Source organism: Cimex lectularius, unplaced genomic scaffold, assembly GCF_000648675.2.
Source record: "Cimex lectularius strain Harlan isolate CLEC.00 unplaced genomic scaffold, Clec_2.1 scaffold156, whole genome shotgun sequence".
Taxonomy (NCBI): domain Eukaryota; kingdom Metazoa; phylum Arthropoda; class Insecta; order Hemiptera; family Cimicidae; genus Cimex; species Cimex lectularius.
Window position 1 is genome coordinate 1101360 of NW_019392760.1, and position 21545 is coordinate 1122904.

The 21545-nt window shown below is 35.4% G+C and overlaps 1 protein-coding gene and 1 long non-coding RNA gene across 3 annotated transcripts in view; one reads left to right on the plus strand and one right to left on the minus strand.

Moving 5' to 3' along the window:
* Positions 1-6858, minus strand: part of LOC106669800 — a 219411-nt gene extending 212553 nt beyond the window's left edge. For both annotated transcript variants that reach the window (XR_001340996.2, XR_001340997.2), the window contains exon 1: positions 6558-6858. This is a non-coding gene — a long non-coding RNA (uncharacterized LOC106669800). The remainder of the gene's footprint in view (positions 1-6557) is intronic.
* LOC106669796 overlaps positions 1-21545 on the plus strand; it is a 130907-nt gene that overhangs the window by 85160 nt on the left and 24202 nt on the right. Inside the window, exon 2 of the mRNA XM_014399532.2 lies at positions 18051-18158. Coding sequence (XP_014255018.1) covers positions 18051-18158 — 108 coding nt within the window. The remainder of the gene's footprint in view (positions 1-18050; positions 18159-21545) is intronic.

Consider the following 21545-nt stretch of genomic DNA (forward strand, 5'->3'; position numbering starts at 1 on the left):
TACTTGACTTATTGAAAGAAAGAGTGTTTTCAACACTTGACTCTGTTGCAATAACGTTCAAGACCTATTGGCTATTTACTTCCACGTTATGCGCTGCGAGGACGTGTCTCGTAACGCTCAAACATCAATTTACATGTTTATGTTGCACACACGTCGCGATGTCGAGTGGTATTTCTTCGAACGTAAATAAAATACTCATACTGACGGTTTGTGGGAGTTCAACATAGAAAAGCATATATCCCACACCTGAATTTTTGCATATAATTATTCGGAGATCGTGAGATGAGGTCTGGTGTGAAGTAGGTTTTAGAAAAATATTTTCTTTATCGTGCCAACGTTTCGAACTTTATTGAGATCATCTTCTGGTCCTTGTGATGTCTGCATTTCAACAAAAAAGTTCTTTGATTATTAGTCGATGCAAGTTTCTTCCCATTATTGGCGAAGTCCTTCAGAATATTCTTTGCTTGGTGTCCATATGTAATTGAAATTTGTTCATAGAATCCCGAATCCCGATCTCCGAATAATCATTGACTAACGGTCACTAAACACCACACATTTATGCAAATAAGTTAATATTTAGAAAATAAACTTTTATCCGACCAAATATATTTTGTCCTGTTTGTATAACCGCAAACTCTATTATAAAAAATATTTTAAAAAAATGTCGAGTACGGGATCGTAGGAGAGCAACTATGTTTAAAAGGTTGCCAAATATGGTAAAGTAATTTATTCTACCTTTGAGGCTAAGCGCGAGTTTTCACAGGCGAGGTGGAAATCCCTACTGTGCTTTTTTTTATATTGCCCCGGAGCTTATTTTTGGTTCGCGTAGTTTTTTTAATCATCTTTAAATTACTTTCCACGGTTCTGCTGCTGAAAAAAAGTCAAAGAAATTTGAGAAATCCTGATGCTTACCTGTAGGATTTTCCAGGATATATTTTATTCATTTCCTCTGTCAAATCGAAGTCTGACAAATTTCAATAATGTCGAATTTTGTGTTCTTTCACTGGCACGTTTACCACCAAAGCTTTAGTTATATTTAAAAAAAGAGCAATTTCGCCTAGGAGGAAATAATGTCCTGACCACCTACCGAACCGATCATAATGTTAAGAGGTAAAACCTATTAAGTGCCTCTGAGAAGCCCAGATGGATTAAGTTTAGAAACAAGAACCCTTTACTCATTTCCGACAGACGCGAAACTTTCACGGAGGGGACTTCTACCATCACAATTCACTTAACCACGGACGTTTAACCACTCTCCCAGAGAAAGAACTTTTCATTATTATTATTGTTATTGTTAGCGGGTAATATACCTTCAAAGTTTATGTTTAATTGAACAGATTCAATTGTTTGGGTAAAAAATTGTTTTCACCATGCCATTTTATAATCTTTTGTTCAATTTATGTAACACTTTGTTGTGGTCATATTATAAATGGTAGTTAAAACTTATTATTTTCCAAATCTAAGAAAAGATGTATGAGTCAAAACTATTGACTTCTTTTTTTGCCATCAATGATTGAAGTTATTCCAAAACTTTATACTAAGACCTTGGACAGGTTAGAAATGGTGAATGATGGAGTGAGTGCAATGTTTAATCTTTTTTTCAAAAAGATAGTTCTTACTCACATTAAATTGTTTTCCAACGATCCGGCCTTAGCTCATTGTAGAAATCCTTCAACCTGACGATGAGCTAAGGGTTCGAAATCCAGATCGTTGGAAAACAACATAATGTGAGAAAAAACTATCTTTTTTAAAAAAGGATTGGACAGGTTATGTAAGATGACTTAGAAAGGGCAGTTTAGGTCAGCTAATAAGGCCAATTCAAATGTGTTAAACAAGTTGAAAAGGTTTGGCTGTGGAAAATCCTTCATCTAGGTTTACCATGATAAAATTGATTTTGTACCGTCACTGGGTCATTTACTAGTTCCGGAAAAACTCTTTACAACATACTACACAGTCTCAAAAGGAAAAGAAGAATTCCTGAGAACACCAGATACCATGATATGGTATACTGATAGCTCCAAAATAAATTGAACAAACGGATCCTGCATTTTTTTTCTGCTCGTCCAAAATATGTGCAATCACACTCTTTAGGGAAGTTCACGTCGGTCTTTCAAGTTGAAATACATGCCATCAACGCTTGTTTCTTAGAAAATCTTAAAAGAGGTTACACTTGCAAAAAATCCTCTTAAGATCGGATAGCCAAACAGCTATTAAAACATTGGCATCTAAAAAAATCATATCTGATTAGTCACTGAATACAAAATCTCCAAAACCAGGGAAACACAACCTGATGATATCTTGGGTGCCCGGACACAGAGGAATTTTGGGTAACGAGAAAGCAGACAGACTACATATAAATATATAGGCCCCGAACCTATACTTGGAATAACAAAAATAAATATAGAATCCTCCATCGCAGAATGGATCTAAAAAAACAATAGGAGGAACGGATAAACTGTAACGGCGCTAGATACGATGAACCTATGACGAAAGAACCCTCACCTGGCAAAATCACTGCTGCAGTTGGAAAGGGCTAGACTCAGAGAAGTGCTAGGACTATTAACCTGTCACTGGCATCTGGGAAAACATGGGCATATATCTTCAAATTATGTAATGATGAGGAGGAAACAGCCACCCATCATTATTGAACGGGAAGCAACAGCTTAATGGAGATTTTACCTAACATACGAAAAACTCTAGAGAATGAAATTTTAGCAGTCAATGGCATGATACTTCTAAGAAGAAGGATTGAGTCTATTGTACTGAACTAAGGAACTAAGAAGGTACAATAAGCCAGAAGGCAGCAGTTTCTGGGAAGCACAAACCCCGCTCCCTAGTATCCTCATTACCATACCATACCACATACATAAATACATGATATATCAGTAACTTCTTCACTCTTTTCATCTCTATCTCTACAACAATATCAATTTTTTTGTTTGACAGTTTGATTCTCTCTCTCAATCTCTCTCACTCTCTCTCACTCTCTCTCTCTCTCTCTCTCTCTCTCTCTCTCTCTCTCTCTCTCTCTCACTCGCACTCACTCTCTTTCTAAAGGAATTTTGGTTAACGAAAAAGCAGAATCTATGGTCAGAGGAGGATCGGCAAGACCATAATGCCCTAAAACTATTCTAAACTATTTTTGAGATAATAAAAACAAACACAGAATCTTCCATCGTGGAATGAATTGGAATGAATAAAAAAAAAAAGCGGAGAAGTGGATAAATTCTAGAGGTGCTAGACACAGTAAGCTTATGGTTAAGTAACCCTCACCAAGACTGGCCAACTGACTACAGCCAGAGAGGGCATAACTGGAAACGGTTTGATGGAGACATAATCTGGGATATTAAGAAAATCAAGGAAAAGGAATTGTAGCAACACAGTCAATGACCTTGTATATGTACTTCTTAAGAAAAAGACCGAATCGACAGACTTGTAAAGGAACTAGAAAAGTACAATAATCCAAAATGCTGCAGTGCTTGAGAAACATAAACCCCCACTTACTAATCTCATCATCATCATCACTTCTTGGTCCGTCATCACTTATTTTCGATTACACCCAACGCTTTTCCGCTTTGGGCCACGTTCAGTAAGGAACTGTCGGACGGACCCAGTGCCGGTAACATGTGTTCACCTATTCGCATACCAACATCCGTCAATTTCAAATTAATTTTTTGCAGAAACTTGTTCGTAAAGTACATTCGTACGAATTTAAATCATTGTGTACCAAAATAAATTATGTAAACATTTATCACTGTATAGGTCACGATAATCACATCATATGAGTTAAACTATGAACATAATATTGTGGCGATGATTTTGAAAAAACACTAAATCCGTTTTTATACTTGCAAATCAGCTAAAAATAAACAACTAATTATTTTTTTACTATCAGATATTTGATTGGTTAATTGGATGATCTTGATTGTGTGTTATTTTGTGTACGTGCAGGAGGCCCCGTATTCTGTGTGTACATGCACGTTCGCTGATGTCATACGGTCATTAACTTCATTTCTGATACCGTTTCATAACCAGAACTATCTTCGCTTCTGACGATATCGCGCTAGACGTGTGATACATGAAGGCTCATCAATTTTATCCCAGATATATTCCCGGTTTTTAACGATAATGACGCTTTTTTTTCTTCCCCAACCTAGACTCGCAAAGATTCTGAACGAAAGTTATGTACTGTAGGGTTGAATTTATTCTGGATTTATATTTACTGCCCGCTCATCTGTGGGCAGATTTTTTTTAGCCTGTTTTTCCCCCAATATATAACTGTTATTGATTACGATGACTCTAAAATTTGTTTATGAATTATATTTCTCTTTTAAGACAGACACAATACAAAACATACGCACAAATATATTAAACAAACAAATGTACAGACAAAAGCAACGTCTCTATCATTTTTTACATAAAAACCACATGCGCAAATACAGTACAAACCACACACTCGCGCAAAGNTTTGTTAGAGTTGGAATGAGGGAATAAACGAACGAACAGAGTATACAATGATTGAGTGAGAACATTAGTGTTTGTATTATGATGTGAACGAATGATTGAATGAATGAACAAACTATTGAGATAATTAGCGACTGACTGAATGAGTTAGTGGTTGTGTTAGCGTATGAACGAGTGTTTTGACAAGTGAATTAGTGATTGGTCGAGTGTTAGCTAGAATGTTAGTGTGTTAGCTAGAGTGAATGCTTAGACTCAGTGAATAGTTAGTGAATGAGTGAGTGCGTGAACGAACAAACTATTGAGAGAAGTAGCGACTAAATCAGTTAGTGTTTACGTTATCGTGTTTTTGAGTGGGTGCATGGACTAGTGAATTAGTGATAAGTTGAGCAAGTTATAACATGTGTGAGCATGTGAATGAATGAGTGCATGAACGAACAATCTGTTGAGAGAAGTAGCGACTAAATCAGTTAGTGTTTACGTTAGCGTGTTAATGAGAGAGTGCATGGACTAGTGAATTAGGGATAAGTTGATCAATTTATTATTAGTATTAGCGTGTGAAAGAATGAACGAATGAACGAACAAACTATTTTGAGCTTAGGGACTGACCAAGTTATGACTTGAGTAAGGGGGTGAATGAATCAACAAACTTGTGAAAGAACTAACGACTGTCTGATTGCTTGTGTTACTGGGTAAATTTGTGGATGCATGGGCTAGTCAACTAGTTATTAATTGAGTAAGTCATTACTTGTGTTGAAACTTAAATGAATGAATGCATGAGTGAACAACCTATTGTGAAAATTAACGACTGATTAAGTTAGTGTTCGTTGTATGTGAATGTATGAGTGAATAAACGAACAAATTATTGAGTGAAAGCGGAATTGAGTTAGTTCTTGTAGAGTGTGAATGGAAAAATAAGACTATAAAAATAAGTAAATTAGTACTTGTGTTAAAATGAAACGAGTGCGTGAATGAACAAGCAAACTTGAGTGAAAGTGTGATTATATGAGTAATTTTCATCTGTTTATTTAGAAGTTATGTGAGGTTAATTTTGATTGTCGGTTGAGTAGGTAATAAAGAATCGTTTGTTGAGTGTCTGTAATTTTAATCGTGTGTGTGGATTCCAAGATAGTCTTCTGTCAAATATAAGTCCTAAATAGTTAAAAAAGTGGATTTACAAACAGGTTCATTGTGTAAGTATATGCTAGGACAAGTCCCACGACGGAGTGTAAAGGTGATATGTTGTGACGTTTTGGGGGTTAAACTGTATTTTCCAAAGATTGCTCCATTTTTAAATTGTTGATATGTGGTCTTGTAACATAATTGAAGATTGTGTAGAAGAGGGATGACTTGTCAATATGGTAGTCTGCGTATGTGGCGGTAAGTGCATTCTCATTCGTGGGCTGTCAACAGTAAAAATTGTGTATAATAGCGGAACGAGTATCGACACTTGTGGAAAACCTGCAAGCACTTCTTCCATCTCAGAACCCTGGTTTACTGCGAAAAATCTCCCCTTAAGCTTGTATAATCGGATAATAGGCCTGGGGTAAAATTAATTTTATTTATATAATAATCACTCATGCCATACTTTGTCGAAGGTCGGAGAAACATCTAGAAACACACCAGTCGCGTATAGTTTCTGCTCGAAACATTAAGTAATGAAATTTGTAACTCTGTGAAGTTGATGAGTAGTGGAATGATGGTCTCGAAAGTCAAATCTAACATAAATCTACCTAACCTAAAGCGATATGACATGATAAAAGACGAAGAAGGTAGGATAGCTTAACTCCATCACGCCGTTCACGTTCAAAATAAAAATGACCAATTTCCCATTTTAAAGGATGAATGTGATAAATAGGAGTAATATTTTCGTCGAGCGACTCTCTGTCTGGTAATTGAGAGATATTTTTTATCCGTCCCGTCTACGAGGACAATGCGCTTCTGCCATTTATTCCGACTAGCTAGTCGCTTTGTCAAAGCGTGAAGGACAAAAGACCCTCTCGGGGCTTAGAAAAATTGTCCTTAAAACAAAGCCGATGAAGATCAGGTTTTGCATAAAAGCGTTGACGAAAATTAGAAAAAAAAGATTGACTTACGTTCATGCCCGTTCTATGAACACGGACCGGATTCCAACTCGATCGCTTTTGGAAGAAGTCCAGCATCAACGCGCTATAGATTTGGAATAAACCCAAATTTTCTACGTAACGCACCCTGACCCTAAATGTAGACTGTCGGAATGATTAATCGCGGATCCCTAGAGAGGAAAAACTGTGGGATGCAACACGCCGTATCCTAACAATAGAAAGAGATAATAAAGACAAAAAACCCGTCCCAAGGAAACATGCAGGTGGAACGAGGTGATCCGGGTATCGGGGATTGATTCGTGGCTCAGGGCATTGCGACAGGACCACGTGGTCTTCCAGGTTCATCAACCCCAACTGCCGTGCATCCTACCTGAAACCTACGGTTGAACGTCCTTCGTCTGACAACAAACGCTTACAACGCGGCATATCATCTCGATGGTTTTTTGACGAGATGCTGCTTACGGTAAAAAATAGAATTGAAAATTTAAACTTTTATTTAACTTTTTTCGTCTGCTTTGTGGCTCTCTCTCTCTCTCTCTCTCTCTCTCTCTCTCTCTCTCTCTCTATCTATCTATCTATCTATCTATCTATCTATCTATCTATCTCTCTCTCTGACTCTCTCTCTGACTCTCTCTCGCTCTCTCTCTCTCTCTCTCTCTCTGCTTGTGTATAAAGAGTGCGTTGCTGGACGGATAAGACAGGTCTGCCCTCGGACTGCCAACAGTGGGTGATTCTCGAGTCTGCCGGCAGTTTACCGTAAATGGCAAAACCTTGAATTCCCGGTGGACTACGAGAAGCGAATAGGCTCAACTTGGCACATGTTTGTACGTATGTACTAAGTGTGCAGATTTGAGCCCATATAAATCCAAATCCAAATTCAAATCCGAGAGTTGAACACGGGCAAAAAATTGTTTACTATTACAAAACATTAACCATTATATAGGACGATCGTGATGTAATTCTGTAAACAGAGGGCTAATTATTATCGTCTTTTTAAAACAACATTTTAAACCGCATAACTCTTTCCGGAAGAGTTTATCAGCGTAACCCTTTAGAACCAAAAGATATTTCAAAGAGAAAAATTATATCATACATTTTTCTGCCTCTCCATTATAAACTTTTTCCATGAAAAACTCCATGATTTGTTTCTTTCCAGTGTATAAAAATAAGAAGGGCTATTAAGCTGCATGCGTGCAATTTAAAATTAACGCATGAAAAACAACAGGCACAGACACGGTAAAGCAAGTAATTATTTTCAACGGTTATGATAAGCCGCGTATTATTCGTATAAATGTCCCGCTTTTTTCTTAATGAAAAGAAGCCGTTATTTTATAAGTTTTACTAATATATCGGTGACGGCGAAACAATGACACGAGCCAGAAAAGAAAAGGACTGAACGGCAGCGAGAACAAGCGGACCATATATGGTTTATTTCAATTTTTCAACAGTTCATCTATACTGCAAGTGGTTTTTATAATAATTCTTCAACACTGTTTTTTATTTCTTTAGGCCAATTAGCAAAAATTGTAAATATATTTAAGTCCTCTGCCACAAGGATGTATAATGTCCTAGACATTTCCCCTTTTATTCACTTTTTTACAAAATGTATGTAAAATTAACTATTAAATAAATTCCAATTCCAGCTCATGTATTTGTGTACGATTTCATTTTTATCGCTAAATAAACATATAATGTGACTAATTTATAATATTATCGATTATTTCTTAAATTCAAGTTTGCATTTTATATTTATTTATAATAATTGATATATTATTTACAATTAATTTTTAATAATGGCAATGCCAGGACGTTTGCATTGATAAATAAATGCTAATGTCAAACTAATATATGGGTATCTAGAAAAAATTACTGTTTTGATTGATTTATGGTTGAATAATGTATAATTATCACTGCATAATAAGTTTTTTCTTGTAAAATTGCAGGTTCTCTGACAGACTGGTGGTTTAATAGATCATAGATACGCTTGAAATATATTATAGATTAACAAAAACCTAATTTCAATAAAAACGTTTATATATTGAAACATGATTATTTAGGATCTTCTTTTCTAAAACGTACAAATTCGGGTAAAAATTTCATCGTTTATTTTTATGAAAATTGTCTTTGATCATTGAACTATTAATTGCTTTGTACAAATTTGACTGAGTGAATGCTAAAGAGGTAAAGATAGAGAGTGAATTAGTGCTTGTGTAAGAGAGTGAATGTGAGAGTGCAAAACCGAATGAATTGAAGAACAAAATTACAATAGATTGAGTAACTTAATGGTGTGCACGAAATAATGAACTACTGAGGGAATGAGTGATTGAGTACGTAAGTATAAGTTTATAGCAGTGTGAATGAATGAAGATACGAAAACACAACTGGTTAAAAAAGCTTTAACGATTTAATCGGTGCTTGCGGTAGAGAGCGAATATTTCTATTTATAATATTGATTTTTTGTTCAAGTGTGCCTCTTTGCTGTTATTTTTACTGCTATTATATTTATACCCTTTTTTAGTATTTTATATAACGATTGTTTTGTTGTGTTACTTGACTGTCCTATGCTTGGGTACCTAACCTGTTTGGACTGTAAATAAATAAATACGTATGTGAATGAACACATGAACTTTACGTAGGAGGTTAGTGTTAGGGTGTAAATGAATAAACGAATGAAAAAAACACTGCTGACAGAATTAGCCACAGACAGTATGCTAGTGCGTGTTAGCGCGCGAATGATCGAACGATCTATATCGTGAAAGAGGAATTGAGTAAGTTAGTTCTTATGGTAGGGTGTGAATGGACAAATGAATGAACGAACATATTATTGACAGATTTAGCGAATGTCTATGCTAGTGTTTGTGTTAGCGCGCGAATGATCGAACTATGTATCGTGAAAGAGGAATTGAGTAAGTTAGTTCTTGTGGTAGGGTGTGAATTGACAAATGAATGAACGAACATATTATTGACAGATTTAGCGAATGTTCTATGCTAGTGTTTGTGTAAGCGTGCGAATGAACGAATGAAATATTTGGTGAAAGAGGAATTGAGTAAATTAGTTCTTTTGGTAGAGTGTGAATGGATGAATTTCACAGTTGTTAAACTTTTGAGTGAACAAGCGATTGCCTAAGGAAGCTAGTGCTTGTGATTGAATGTAAAAGGATGAGTGAATGAACGAACGAACTTTTATGTGAAATAAGGAATGAGTAAGTTATTTCTTGTCATAGAGTGTGAATGTATAAATGAATAAACCGGCGAACTGTTGAATTGTATTGTGAACGAACCAATTATGGAGAGAATTAGCGACTGAATAAGTTAGTTCTTGTGTTATCGTGGGAGTGAATGAGTGCATAAATTTAATAATTGCTGATTGATTAGTGGTACTTAGTGAATTAGTGAGTAAATAAAAATCGAGCTATTGAGCAATGAATGACTGACAATGTTAAAAAAACGTCAGGACGAGAACTGCGTACTGAATGAAGAGTGAACGAATGAATTGGTGATAATAAAGAACGATTAAGCGTTTTTTTTTTTTTTTTTTTTTTTTTTTTTTTTTTTTTTTTTTTTTTTTTTTTTTTTTTTTTTTTGTTAAATGCACATAATTGAGATAAGAAAGAACGATTGACTTTATTAAATTTATGGAATTAAAGATCGAAGGTGTGTTTGTAAAAACTAAGCGTATAAGTCATTTATGTTTTAGTGGTCAATTGATCAAGTTACTTCTTTCAATTAATTATTCTTTTTGTGTGAGGTTTTTTGGTTGAGATAATAAAGCTGTTGAGATAATAAGATCACAAGCGGGATTCGAACCCACGACCTCCGGCTAAATACGCCGCTGCTCTACCACTTGAGCTATCGTGACTTCGATCCACTCTGTCATCAACTTCCCATCTCAACCTAGTCACGATAGCTGAAGAGGTAGAGCAACGGCGTATTTAGCCGGAGGTCGTGGGTTCGAATCCCGCTCGTGACACTAACTTTTTTATCTCAATCAAAAAACCTTACTTAAAAAGAATAATTATTAACCGAATAACGTTCCTAGAGCTTTTGTTAAAGTGATTTAATGATGGTGTGAAGAAGTGATGGTATGAAATAGTGTTTGTTTGAGTAAATTAGCTATTTCGTGATAGAGATAGCATCAGTTGTGAATAGTGAATGATTCTAATGTAAATTGGTAATTTTTTATCAAATTTCACAACCTGCCGAAATATTTTAATAATTGTAAAGCAATTGGTAAAATTTGGCGTTAGAAAATGTTCAAACACTGTTGATTCGATATGTTTACTATAGGATTCGGAATATTACTTATGATTTTTTTAGCGCAAGAATGGAAAATTTGCCGATAATTTCAAAGATAGAAATTATTTCATTTTCTAAATAGAAGAAATAAACTATTGGCAAGAAAATAATGATTTTTATGAGGGAGTCCACTGCGCGCAGTATCTTAAATAACAAAATTTCCTTCTCTGAATCGAGCAAACGTCTGTTCGACTTTACGAATTACTGCATTAGCACCAAACACTGCACAAAATTTTCAGTTGCAACGGCTGTATTTTTCCATTTTTTGGAATTCATAAAGTAAACAATGCGTAAAATTCGTTTCATCTAAAGACTTGATTACCTAATAAATTATTCGACACAACTAAAGAAATTCAAAACAGAAACTGAAGAGAAATGAAGCCTTTTTTAATTTAGGGATTATCAAGCGTATTTGTAAACGAAAATGATATCGACAAAAAATGTAAATATTGAGCTAATTAATCCTATAATTGAAAAACGACTTTACTTTCTTGACAAATCAATTGTTTTGATATTTGGCCTTTCATTTATCGTCACTGGAATTGTTGAGTTGAAAACGATGAAAGGCAAATTTTTACTTTGCAGTTTTTTAAAAGTCTGCGTTAACCGAAAGATAAAAGGGTTTAAATTTGAATGGGTCCAATCTCGAAATAGCCTTCTCCTGGAGAAAATTACTGCATAAAAAATGGGAAAACCAAGGGACAGCCATCCGAGCTGGAAAAGTTACAAAGAGTAAAGTTACAAACATTACTTTCTTTTTATATCCAAGACTCTCAAAGTTTAAAAATTGGGACTTAAAATATTAACCATAGCTTTTTATCGTTTTTGATCATTTTTTGTGGAGAACCTTTAGATTTAAAAAACAAAATCTGAGTACAGGGTTTTACAAAAGATTCAAAAAGGCACCAATCGCATGTGAATGTAAATTTTCCAATTTATATTTTATACCGAAGATTCGTATAATTAGAAACAGTCCACAGAACCGATGCTGTTCATTGAAAATTCAAGCACGAACCCTATTGAAACCGACTGAACTGAGAGTGTCCTGTCATACAGAGCGGGGAAAATCAGTGCCTTTTTCAGAATTATTAAATAGAGAGAGAAACGTAATTGCAGCAAATAGAGTTATTTCAATACATTTTAGAAAAAGGGACTAAGAAAAGCAAAAAATCACGTTTTCCCAATCGATTTTATCCTCTTTTAATAAAATTTCAAATTTGTATTATTGAGCGTTATTTGTCTTTAACACATCTAGAATCATGTCACTTGATTTCTAAATAAATTTGAATTGCTTTAATCATGAAATGTTGATTTAGACGTTTACGCATTGAGTGGAACCTACCTCCATTTCAAGTGGTAAAATGGTCACCCCAGCTGTTTCCAGGCGACTTACTCAACCCAACTTTTCACCATTCCCGTTTTACTTTATCAACACAATCCGGCGTTAAAGACTGGCCGAGCGAGAATCGGTGGATGAAGTGAAGTGCTTATGCGGAAATTTAACTTTATTAAGTAGTGAAAGTGTTGAAAATTCCTTCAAAATACTAAAAGGGAAAATGTATTATATTTTACAATTAATTAAGGTTTTTAGTTGAGATAAAAAAGTCAATGGCACGAGCGGGATTCGAACCCACGATCTTCGGCTTGATACGCCGCTGCTCTACCAATTGAGCTATCGTGAGCTATAATTAATTTTATGATATTAATTGGTCAAGCAGACACAAAAATAGTAAATTTAATAAGTATTATATTTTATTTATTTTCTAGGTATAAATTTCACTTGTTTACCTATCACGTTTGCTTCGGCTTGTTTTACAGTCGACGAACGTTTTCTTGAACCTTGAGATAAAAGGTCGACGAACCCGTAGCAGGGTTGGTTCTAACTCAAATAGTCCACAAAGTTTGCAACCGGCAAATAAAAATTTACTTTCTAATAAACAACTTGAACTTGTGAACGTTCAAACTTGAGCAGACCTGTCGGCTGGAAGTTTAATACAATTTCTCAACCCTTTTTTCCGTACCGAACTATACGCTTTATTTTTATACAATAGAAGTTTTAATAGCGATTTATAGTAGGCCAGAAAGCTTGACAGTTGAATATGATGGATTCATTATATCAAAATATATATTAAAAGGAGAAGACATATTACGAAATTTCTTTGGAATCGGGGAGATTGAGTAGATTTTGATTCAGAGCTGCTTTCTTTTATACCAAGCGATAAATATACTGAGGATGACATATTTTACATTAACGTGTCGTAACGGGGGACGGCGGTGCCCGAGTGTTTAGAGTGTCCGGCGCTAGCGGTTCAGGGTTCGAATCCCGTGGAATTTTAATTAATAATAATATGTAAAACGTATTTTAAAGTTGTTTGACCCCGTTGATGTGTAGTTTTACTCTAAGCCCTCTTATTTTACTTTACTTTATGCCATGAAATTGTTTGATAATGACTTTTCTTAATGATCATCCTTAAATTAATGATTTTTCCTTTTTGACTTTCCTTTACTCCTCTTTCTTTTTAATTTTTCTTTTTTCTGAACATAACTTAATAAGTGAGTTAAGAAAAAACATTAAATATCCGGGTTGTTCGTCGGACCGTGTGGACCACCGACTCCTTGGCCGTGTTCGTGCTAATAACGAGCGAAACAGAGCGAGAAATCCTTTTTAAAAAAATATACAGCGAGCAAGAAAACCGGAAAGTCTCGTTAAACAAATAAATGTAATTGAATAAACCTATAAATAATATGTCTGGAGGAAAATGGTTTTTTTCTGGTTGTTTGTCAGTGTACGACTTGTTTTTAACATTCCAAATTGAAAATATCACTTAGTCAAAGTAAATAATTTTTAAAAAGTTTTCAAAATCATGTTTTTTGATAATTTTTCAATCAAGGTTTTGATGGATTAATTGCTCCAACTTCCAACCTAGTACTGTTAATTAAGATGGATTTCTAATCAGTTTGAAGTCTTTGAGCTCTTTGTATTCGGCATCGTTTGTGAAATTGAACGTGAAAATATTCGTTCTGTTGGAAAAAGAAAACAATTTGTAAGCAGAAAGTCTGAGAAACAATTCGCCCAAATAACTATTTAATCTACAAAGTGCTGACTCGAAGATTCTCAAATTACCGCTCACTGTTCACCGGCGACGTTTCCGAGTTTCAAATCGAATTATTCAATTTCAATAAGATTTGTTTTTTGAGTTGTTAGTTTCTGTGATGAAATTTACGAGTAGGGCAAGGCTGTGAGCGTGGGATGTCAGTATGTTCGCATATTGGATAAACGTAGTCACTTTTAGCCTTTTTTTAGAATTTACAAAACTAATTTTGGTTATTTCTATTGGGGGACAAGTTCTAAAATGGCATTTTGATACGATTGCCAGACAGAAGATTAAATATGCAAGTTACATATGGTGGCAAAAAATAAAACAAGAATGCCTAAGAAGAGCATGCTTCAAAACGATACCCACAGCCACAATGGAATCTTCAGGCTGCCTCCCTTGTGGAATTCATCGATTAGTGGAAAAAAAGCATGAATCAGATGTCGGTCATACCTAATTTTTCGACATATTTTAAGTACCTGATATAGTCAAAACTATGTCTGTCTTATTAGAAAAAAATATCTAACTTTGAAAAACCATTCCACATAATTATTGAAAAGAGAGGTGAATGGAAAAGTAAAACAAAAAAGATATAGCTGGAGATTTTTTATGATATACAGATTGCTCGAAAATTGAAAATAAGACGGGTCTGCTTTAACACAGAAAATATTAGACATTGAAAAACCATTCAACATAATTATTGAAAAGAGAACTAATTGGAAAAGAAAAGCTAATTGAAAAAGGTAAAACAAAAAAGAAAAAGTTAAAAAAAAGGTAAAACCTGGAGCTTTCCTATAGTATATAGATTGCTCGAAGATGGAAAATGAGACGGGTGTGGGCCATACAACATAATAATATTATTGAAAAGAGAACCAATTGGAAAAAATAAAAATGGAGGAACCTGGGGCTTTTCTATGGTATATTCCACGAAGATGGAATATACCGTATATACAGTAATTTTTTTGGCTTTATGATCTTTGCATATTAGCCATGACGAATTTCTTATATATGTTGTTCAAATTGGGGTTTATGGGGAAAAAAGGGCCAGAGGCGACGGTGGGAATCGAACCCACGACCGCGGCGTGAGAGTCTCTCATGCTAACCACTCGGCTACCGCGGTCCCCAAAAAACTATCTTTGAATTATGAAAGGAAATACTAGACTTAGAAAAACCATGATAGATAATTTTGGAACAGACAGTAAAATAAAAAAGGTAAAAATCCTGGAGCTTTTCTCTGGTATACGATGGGAAATGGTATGAGCACATGGTTAAAACTTTTTATGCCTTTCTTAAAAAGATACTACATTTTGAAAATCTATTCAATATAATTATTGAAAAGAGAGCAGAAAGAAAACAAGCTTGGAGCTCTTCTATGGGATACATATGGTAAATGGTCGTGTATGGGCGTAAAGAGCCTTTACTAATGAGCACTTTGGCCCAACCACAACCATCTTTCAAGCCGAATTGTTAGCCTTAGTAATATGTACGCAAGGAACAAATATTAAAAATATCAAGGATACAATAATAATATTATCGGACAGCCAGTCAGTTCTAAATGCTCTTCAAGCCTTCGAGATCAACTCAAAACTTGTCTGGAGCTGCCTACATACCCTAAACAGCTCCCCTAAAGAGGGTCTCAGGTTATGAGGTAATTTTAGACAGAGACAAAAAATTACTAAATAAAAGGAAGTTTCGGATTAACAAAGAAATCTTGGGTTACTAAAGAACACAAAACTGGGAACGTATGCCAGGCATAAAGCCAGCAAAAAGGCTTTGCACGAAAAAAAAAACAAAAAAAACAATGGAAGACTACATTTATGGGACATGCATCAGTATTTCTCATTTTAAAAAAATGGGATTAGTAACAGATCACCAGACAGAGGCAACAGAACATAGTCTGCACAATTGCCCTGTAATAGCTAGAACGAGGCTATGTAGTGCCTAGGAAAGCCATTCCTGGGCAATGTAGGCTTAGGTACTACCCATGAGAATAATTACGCACATCATTAAAGATACGAAAAACTTCCAGGAAATCCATAAGCAGAGATCGAACATAATATAGGAAAGTTTAAGTATTAAATAGGAAAATCAATACTAATCCAAAATATTAGTACGTCCAAAATTTAATTATTAAACAAACCTGAGGAGCACGAAAAAGTAGAATTTGGTTTTTGTCCGAGTCTAATTTTGTTCGTTAGTCAAGTTTTGAATAATTCATGGTACATTTCTTGTCTTTCCCGTCTTGTGCTGGGATTCCAAGTCAGTCGTCTATCCGAGAAAAGTTCAAGATAACGCGGAAGGTCAGTGGAAGGCAATGGAGTTTTATACTCACTGAAGGACAGATACTTTTACGCAATGTGAAATTTGTCTGTACGCTTTTCGTTAGGTTTATTTTCCTTCCTTAATTCATTTAGGTGTTGTTATAAGTGTTAAATGTTTATGGAGGGGTTCCAATTACGTGTAAGAATCGCTGTATCATCAGTGAATGCATTGTTGAAATGTTAAAATGTTTAGGAATATCAGTGGTGTATGTTGAAAATAGAAATGGGCCAAGTGTGCTTTCCTGAGGAACTCCCGCCCTAATACAAGGTGAGAATTCAGTTTCCTGACGGACTTGGCAAAATCGGTCCGTCAGATAAGATGTCAGTATGACGTAGCGTATGAGGGAGGAGGTTCTTCAGTTTCCAAAGTAAGCCCGAGCGCCAGAGTCGATCGAAGGCCTGTTCTAAATCAAAAAAGACACCGAAGCAATGCTGTTTCAGTTCCTGGGAAGATGCTATATTGTCAGCAACACGATGCAATTGTTGAGTTGGCCAGTGAAATGTGATGAAGGATGATCTGGAATAATAATAGAATTCTCAGTTATTGGCAATAATCGTCGGAGAATTAGTTTTTTTAGAATTTTGGCAAAGATAAAAAGGAGACTAATAGGTCGATAGGAACTAGGAAGACCGAAAGGTTTATTTGGATTATGAACCATTTTAATTATAGTGAACGTCCATTAGAATGGAAAATATGTAATACTTACTAAGTACAGAGTTATATAGGTATGTTAAGTAACGTTAAGCATGATTGAAATGTTAAAATGAGTAGGAATATCTACGGTGTATGTTGAAAATAGAAATGGGCCAAGTATGCTTCCTTGAGGAATACCGTCCTAGTGCGAGAATTCAGTTCCCTGACGGCCTCGGCAAAATCGGTTCGTCAAATATGATCTTATGTGATAGTAGGAAAGAGGGAGAAGTTCTTCAGTTCCCAAAGCAAGCCCGAGTGCCAGACTCGATCGAAGGCCTATACTAAATCAAAAAACAATGCTGTTTTTGTTCAAGGGAAGAGGTAATATTGACATAGCACAATGTAGCAGTTGACAATTGAGCAGAATCTAAACTGATGATCTGAAGTAATACTAGAATTTTTAATTATGGACAATAATCGTCGGAGTATTTTTTCTAAAATTTTGACAACGAAGATGGTCGGTATGGTTCTGAATATAGTGTTGTATAAGTAATGAAAAAAATATCCGTGGGGCAAATTTTTATATTTGTGTTGTAATTAAATCGTACACTGGAGCTTTTCGAGGAGGTGATGGCTTATTAGTACGTCGTATGCCTGCATGATGGAGTAAACACTTTAGAAGGAGGAGTTAGCTGCAAGTGGACATTCAAATCTGTTCAATGATTCTGGTCAAGTATATCCTGTGAAGTGAACATTGTTGAAAGATGATCTGAAAACAATTTAGCCGTGTCGGAATGATTTGGCCCAGCGTTATCACTATGAACAGAGGAAGTGTGGTTGCAGGATCTTACAAGGGTACAGTACCACAGGATTTGTCTGTTTTAGTGAGTAAAGTTGTGTATCTTTTATACATTTTAGCCCTAAGTTAGGCCAGTTTTTGCTCAAGTTTTTTGTGAGTTGGTTCATACGTTGGCGATCACTCGGATATGTGTTACGCTCCGGACTGAAAAGCTTAGCTCTTCAGTTAGGATTAGCAAAATGTGTGGTGTAATTGTCGATTGTTTAGTTAGTCAAAAATTAAATTTTAAAAAGACATTTTTATATCAACAAGGTTTTTTTTAAATAACTTATGTTATAATACGATTTTCTTCTTTTTCAGTTGGTCCATCTGCAGAAAGAGGCTACTTCGGACCATGGACGACTTGCAAGTATTTGCTTTATGACAGAAAAAAATGCGGCGATGGAGTTACCAGATTCAAGCCAGTCGGTACGTTGAATTAGTCTACATCGAACAATTTTAAAAAAATTTATAGTGCCAACTGTGCGCTTTGTCGCATTGTTTATCTCAAATCTTGGAAACGGGCCCAAAACCCTCGGTTTTTATACCCCGACGGCTGCAAAAATCTCATAAACACATAAATACTGTAATAAATGAGGGAAATTTGTCCCCGTGTAGCTTCGCGAATTCGAAGACGGTAGTAGTAATGAGGTAGAAAATAATAGATTTCTCATTATTGGATTCCGCCTTCGACTTGGCAAATATTTGACGACCTACAGAAGCTCAAAGGGAATCCGGATTCTATTTGAATTCCTTTGTCTCTCAAACTCGAGGAGAACCGCCGAGAGTCTAAGCACGAACTTAAAACCAAAAGCACTCCACAAATCCAAAACCACTTCTAGTTCAATGACAATATGTTTCCATCAACACGTGTATCCTGCTATAAAATTAAATATAGAAGTTAAAACTTGCTATAAATAATAATTTTTAAATATTTCATAAATTCGGCCGAGAATTAGCAGACTACTTGTACTTCTGAGGATGGTTTCAAAGTATACTAGAAATGCCCTAGTTTTCGTGGTCCGCTTGAACAATTAATATCTTTCAATTAATTAAGGTTTTTAGTTGAGATAAAAAAGTGAGTGTCAGGATCTCGGCAAGTGGATCGAGCTCACCATATCTCAAGTAGTAGAGTAGCGGCGTATCTAGCCGAAGATCGTGTGTTCGAATCCCGCTCCTTACGCTGACTTTTTTTATCTCAACTAAAAACCTTAACTAATAGGAAGTATACTAGAAGTAAGTACATACAATTTTAAGAAAATTATAAAAAATAAATACAATTATTTGTTTAAATTTGGAACGAAAATAATTTTGAGATGTATTTCAGGCAAGTGATAAAGAGAAGTGAGCAATATAAAATATTTGTTATTTTACAAATGGAATTACTGATAAAAACCCACGCAAGTATTCAATCAAATCCTTTAATCTCATAATCTTTTTATTCCAAAATTTTAATCGGATATCATATTTAAATTCCAATTTCATGATAAGTATAAAATTGTTTAAATAAAATCTTTCAATCAATTAATCTTTATGTAAGGTATTGGTTGAGACAAAAAAGTCGGTGTCGTGAGCGGGATTCGAACCAACGACCTTCGGCTAAATACGCCGTTGCTCTACCACACACCAGAAAACCCCACCTTTCGAATTTGTTAGGTTGAGATGGAAAGTTGGTGTCCGAGTGGATCGAAGTCACGATAGCTTAAGTGGTAGAGCAGCGGCGTATTTAGTCGGAGGTCGTGGGTTCGAATCCCGCTCGTGACACTGACTTTTTTTCTCAACCAGGTACCAAGGTAATATTTATTCTACCATTTCCTCAATATTTGTGTACGAGTGTACCAACTGTAATTGATAGTGTTTCAAGCTGGTATCGAAATTGTGTTCAAATCGTACTTATTCATATTTATTTTAACCAACCGTTATATTATTTTATTTAAAAATGTAATATGTTATATAAATATCGCCCGTGTCACAAGCTCTCAACGTTTAAGCCTTAATCTGTTTCCCTTCCGCTCGGGAGGATTGCAGGATTTGAGGGGCAAAAACCTCTGGTCGTCCTGGATTTGGACTAAACGAATACCAACCCGAAGGAATGTCCAATTATTGCAGGACCAATTTCTACACGGCTTCCTGGATCGTTTCGCTGAATGGGCGAGACGAGAATATGGAATAGGCTTTTTACAAGGGTTGTTGCATTTTTCGCTTTTGAACTCTTCCAAAAAGTAATTAAATTGTTATTGTTGACTATTTGTACAGCTCTAAAAACTAAAAATTAAACTGAGATTAAACATCCTTCCATAATACAAATCTAAAGGGTTACTTAAATGACAGGAATTAAAAGGGATATAAATTTTCTGGTCAGAATTGCATAACATTTTCTTTATAATTAAGTGGAGTGAAGAAAAGTTAGCCTTTGTCACTCTCCCCCCTCTCTATCGCTCTTTACTTATTTCTTTCTTTCTATTTCATTTTTTCTTTTTTACTTCTCTCTCTTTCTCACTCTCTCAACCTCTCACCATATTTCAAAACATGAAAATTAATTAATGTTTTTAGTTGAGATGAAAAAAAGCTAATGGCACGAGAGGGATTCGAACCCACGACCTTCGGCTAGATACGCCGCTGCTCTACCACCTAAGCTATCGTGACCTCGATCCACTCGGACATCAACTCCCAATCTCAACCCCACCTTATGAGTTTTCCCTCCTTTTGCCATTTTTCAAATGTCTAAATGTTCAACTAAAAACCTTAATTAATTTTCATGTATTAATTGGTCAAGCGGACCACGAAAGTAGTGAATTAATATTTCATAACCTCTTTCTCTCTCTCTCTCTTTCTCTCTCTCTTTCTCTCTCTCTCTTTTTTCTCTTCCCCCACTCTCTCTCTCTCTTTCTCTCTCTCTTTCTCCCTCTCTCTTTCTTTCTCTCTCTTTTTTTCTCTTCCCCCCTCTCTCTCTTTCTCCTCTCTCTCTCTTTCTCTCTCTCTCTCTATCTCTCTCTCTCTCTCTCTCTCTCTCTTTCTCTTTCTTTCTCATTCTTTATTTTTCCTTCTCTCTCGTCTTTCCGTCATTCTCTTTCTCACTCTCTTACACCTCTCACCATATTTCATAAACTCTCTCTCTCTTTCTTTCCTTGTTTTCTTTCTATCTCATTTTTTCCTTTTCCTTCTCTCTCTTTCGTCTTTCTGTCATTCTCTTTCTCACTCTCTCACACCTCTCACCATATTTCATAGCCTCTCTCTCTCTCTCTCTCTCTCTCTCTCTCTCTCTCTCTCTCTCTCTCTCTCTCTCTCTCTCTCTCTCTCTCTCTTTTTTTCTCTTCCCCCCTCTCTCTCTTTCTCCTCTCTCTCTCTTTCTCTCTCTCTCTCTCTCTCTCTTTCTCTCTCTCACTCTCTCTCCTTCTTTCTTTCTCATTCTTTATCTTTCCTTCTCTCTCTGACGTCTTTCCGTCATTCTCTTTCTCACTCTCTCTTTGGTACTACGTACTCTTCTTTATTTCTGATGTTGGTTAGTCCCACGTCTCTCAATAATCCATATAATTATTATGTTACATTTATGATTTTATACTTTATTCCCTGCTACGTACATCTTTATATTATGGAAAGGACACATAGTTTAGTCTGCCATTTGTTTTTTTTTCTTCGTTTTCTTTATCTTTCACTTCTTCTTTCTGTCATTCTCGCTCTTTCTTCTATCTATCCTTCTGTCTCATTCCGTCTTTCCCTTTTTCTTTCTTTTTTTATTCGTCTTGTTTACTTCAAGAGGTTTTTTATTTTTTTCATCTCTATTAACTATATTATTTATGATGAACTTAACATTTT